Genomic DNA, 4,336 nt, shown 5'->3' with positions numbered 1-4,336 from the left:
TGTCAGGGTCGGTGGTGGTGCAGGTACGAGCCTGGTGTAGGTCAGGGGGCCCACAGTACCCTGCGTACCGTGGGTTGACCCAATTTTTTTTTCAAAAAATAATAATTTCTCAAACTGCGTCCCAGGGTTGTACGCCATGGTATAGAACAAAAAAATACCCCCAGAGGCTCAGGTATTGAAAATGATCAAGCTTTGTATGACCATAGGAGTTTTTGGGCCTTCTGAGCCCGATGGTGAGGTCCGTTTAAGTCCAAAGTGCTTAGAAAAAACGCCCATCCCTAGGTGCACAAAAAAACTTCTGAAACCCCAGATCTGCTTACAATGCAAAAAAAACTCAAAACAAGAACAGGTAGCTGCAGATCTGAAACTTTGATACCATGAGAGAATTGAGAAATACAACACCACAGGAGCCCAAATGATCTCTGCAAACTGAATAAACCTGTTACAAGGAGAAGCAAATGAGCAACATAAAAAATCATAAACACAGGAAAATGCTCAAGAATGTGAGAGCTCTGTATTCACAAAAATGTGTAATAGAATAATAATACAAAAGAAAAAGATTCAACCTCTAATAGGTCAAAAAACCCTAAAAGGGAAAACCCTAGGCTTGCACATAATAATTAATAAAATAATTAATTATTATGCACCTAATGTTAGCTTAAGTGTAAAAGAGATAAAGGGGAACTTAATTAATTAAACAAATGTCATTTAATTAATCAAGTAAAGACCCGGTTACTCTAACACATTTTCCCTCTAAAATTTTGTTTTACCAAGAATTTGAATTTTTAGATATTTGACAAGTGGCAAATGAAATTCCTAAGATTCTAAAATGTAGGGGCTACTATTTTTCTACAGAAGATTCCAAATAATCCCATAACAATTTTTTTACTTTTTTCATGGAACTTCCTCTTCCTTGAAAATAGAAGTTGAAGCCCCCCTAATGGAACCTTACCCTTAGGTTGGGGTCCCATGGAGGGGGGCTTCCTAAAAAATAGAGTTGGAGTTGTTGAGATTTTTGAAGAAAATTTTAAAGGTGGCGGTCCCATGAATTTCGTAGTGTAGTTCAACTTAAAAATTCAAGCTTCAAAATTTAAGCTGAAAAATAATTTATTTCCGTCCAAAACTATTTTTTAATAGAAAATAAACTTATTTGTTTGACAAGTGGTAGATAACATCCCTAAGATGCTGGGACAATTTCTAGCCCCACATCTTTTTCACCCGCTCAAATTTGAAGGCCTAAAAAGTAGGGGCTTCTATTTTTGGGGAAAAGATTCCAAAAAATCTTGTAGCACAATTTTTTTTAATTCATGGGATCGCCTCTTCCTAAAAAATAGAGCTTAAGCCTCCCTCATGAGACCCTATCTTAAAATGTGAATGACTAGGATTGACTTAGGGTGGGCTCCCATGGAGGGGGCTTCCTAAAAAATAGACCTGAAGCTGTTGAGCTTTCTTAGGAATATTTTAAAGGTGGCGGTCCCATGAATTTTGTTTTGCACAAATGACATAATACATTCCTAAGCTGGTGGGACAATTTCTAGCCCTACCCCATTTTCAGTAGCTTACTTCATGTTCCCATGCCACTGCTTGAGTTTATTTTCTGCTTAATTTTAAGAAGTTGGAGTCTTCCCATGCCACTGCTTGAGTTTATTTTCTGCTTAATTTTAAGAAGTTGGAGTCTTCCCATGCAAATTTAAAATTGTTGAGAAAGGATAATTTAGAATCTTTTGCTATTTTAGTGAAGTAGCTACTACTTAGGAATTGAAAATAGGCTGTGGGAAAATAATGAGGGTTGCCAAAAATGCCACGTGGCTTCACAAATTTGTTTCCCTTTTTTTTTTTTATATTTTATTTCTATTTCTTCTTCTGCACAAATTATTACTAATATTAATAATACCAATTTTAAGATGTCGCTTAAAAATTACTCAAGTCTAAAAATAGAGGTTCTATTTTTTAGGAATGTATTATGCCATTTGTGCAAAACAAAATTCATGAGACCCCAGCTTTAAAATATTCCTAAAAAAGCTCAGAGATTCCAGCTCTATTTTTTAAGTAAGAAGAGGTCCCATGGTGAGATTTTTAGAAACTTTTCCAAAATAATAGGAGCCCTCACTTTTACTTTGACATGGTGAAAAAGTTCAAAGGGCCAAAACTATGTCAACTGTTCAACATAATATTCCATTAATCCTATACTATTTGTATCCATATTAGGCCTAGAAGAAAAAAATAATTTAAAATCCTAAAGCACCGCTGGAATCAGAAAGACGTTTTCTTGTTCGTTGGCGTCTTTGATCCGGATCACATGGAGAAGAAGCATCGAGAACCCTTGATAATGGAGGAAGATCGGAGGGCTGGGATGTCTTCCCTCCTCAAAGACAAACTCGCAAATTTGAAAACGAAGGGATTCGCTGTGTGCACGCTTATAAACACAGTAGACGGGCAACCCCACAAATTCATTACATCTGTTCCTTAGATTTTCATTTGCAGTCACCTCTTGAGTTTAGGCAGTGCGATTGTGATTGATAGAGATGGCCCGAACAAAACAGACGGCGAGGAAATCAACGGGAGGGAAAGCCCCTCGAAAGCAACTGGCAACAAAGGCGGCCAGAAAGAGCGCACCAGCAACAGGAGGAGTGAAGAAACCCCACCGTTTCAGGCCCGGAACAGTTGCTCTTCGTGAGATCCGCAAATACCAGAAGAGCACGGAGCTGCTGATCAGGAAGTTGCCCTTTCAAAGGCTGGTAAGGGAGATTGCACAGGATTTTAAGACCGATCTGCGCTTCCAAAGCTCTGCCGTGGCAGCTTTGCAGGAAGCAGCCGAGGCTTATTTGGTTGGATTGTTCGAAGATACCAATCTTTGCGCCATTCATGCAAAGAGGGTTACTATTATGCCCAAAGATATTCAGCTTGCTCGCCGCATTAGAGGCGAGAGGGCTTAGATCTTTCCCCGTTTTTATCCCCTTTACGGTGTGTTTTCACACCACCACTTTTCTTTGGAAATCTTTTCTAAACCCTAGGTACTTATCCAAAGTTTTGAATTTTGTGTGCTTTGAATTCAAATGAGCTGCGTGCTATGCTCCATTTTGGGTTGCAGAGGATAATTCTCTTCATTATTATGGCGCTCGGTTATGGATTTCATTAGCTTGGAGTTTCAGGGATTGAGCGTGTTCGAATTTTTTCTCATCAAAATACCTAATCATATTTCATATGCCTTTCTATATATGTTAATGATGAGTATTTTTAGACAATGAGATTGTGTACAAGCTACATTAAGTATGAGATTACAGATCTGAGATTCATGGCTCCATTGCAGTTAATAAAATTTGAAGCAAAATATGCAAGCGCTAATGGCTGAAACAACAGGTTTCAAATACCTAGAGGTATAAAGCCACACCACTTTTCTCTTAAATGAATACAAGTCTACTGTCTGAATCTCTTCATCAATTAGAATAAATCTCTACTGTCTGAATCTCTTCGACTGAATGCCCTAACTACAAAAATGCTTGTATGTACTCATGAAAAATTCCGAGATCTGTGTAAGCTATACAGGGAAACCAAAATGAAGTGGAATGAGCGCGCTACGGAGTTAGACATGTAAAAATTATTTCCTCTTTGTTGAAGCCGCCGTACATCCCATGAGAATTCTCAGTCTTCTGTTCAAACGGGACAATATTGTGAGCATCTGAAACTTTTACAGAAGTGTTCGCCTGCTGCTTGGCGGGCATTTTTCTTGCATGACGGCTTCTGACGTAGTCCTCGGGAATGAAGACGTCGGTTGCAAGATCCATTCTCACACCCGCCAATCGTCTGTAATGCAACAGAAGACACAACAATGGCAGATCCAGAAGAGGGTGAAGTATCAGATTAATGCACAGTGGTTGGAGTTGGGTAGGAAGTGGGGAAATTCTATATGTAGGAAGGGCAGAGGAGGTGAATCCGGTGGGCATTTTTTCCGTGAATTTGAAAACCAGGGGTGAAGTATGATACCTTTTACAATTGCCGTAAAACGATGGGCTTGGGTGTTGTATTGAATGGTTACCCTCGTAAAACCGTTTGCTTGAAGTTGTTGCACAGTAGCCAACATGGTTACATTACTTTATAGTTTATAATTTTCAAACCAGGTGGCAGGCGTTTCCCATTTCTGTAAAGTTTGTAGACATGAAGGGTATGAGTACAGGTCTGTTCGGGACAAGGAATGTAGGTGTGAGCTGCGTCTTAAGCTTCGTTGTACTTGCTTGTCGCTAAGACATGGCTTTATTAAATGGGGAAAGAAAAAGAAGCGAAAATATGCTTAAATAAAATAATGATTGATTATTATTATATGAATTAAAGCTTAAGG

The 4,336-nt window shown here is 38.8% G+C and overlaps 1 protein-coding gene across 1 annotated transcript; it reads left to right on the top strand.

The window, feature by feature from the left end:
- Positions 1-2,519: 2,519 nt before the first annotated feature.
- LOC131063297 (histone H3.2) lies at positions 2,520-3,217 on the top strand. The gene has a single exon (XM_057997081.2). It carries the CDS (start codon positions 2,526-2,528, stop codon positions 2,934-2,936), a length of 411 nt encoding a protein of 136 aa, XP_057853064.1. The 5' UTR covers positions 2,520-2,525; the 3' UTR covers positions 2,937-3,217.
- Positions 3,218-4,336: the final 1,119 nt, after the last annotated feature.

Source organism: Cryptomeria japonica, chromosome 2, assembly GCF_030272615.1.
Source record: "Cryptomeria japonica chromosome 2, Sugi_1.0, whole genome shotgun sequence".
Lineage (NCBI taxonomy): Eukaryota > Viridiplantae > Streptophyta > Pinopsida > Cupressales > Cupressaceae > Cryptomeria > Cryptomeria japonica.
Note: the sequence above shows the minus strand (reverse complement) of the source record. Positions and strands in the feature narration are given on the sequence as shown.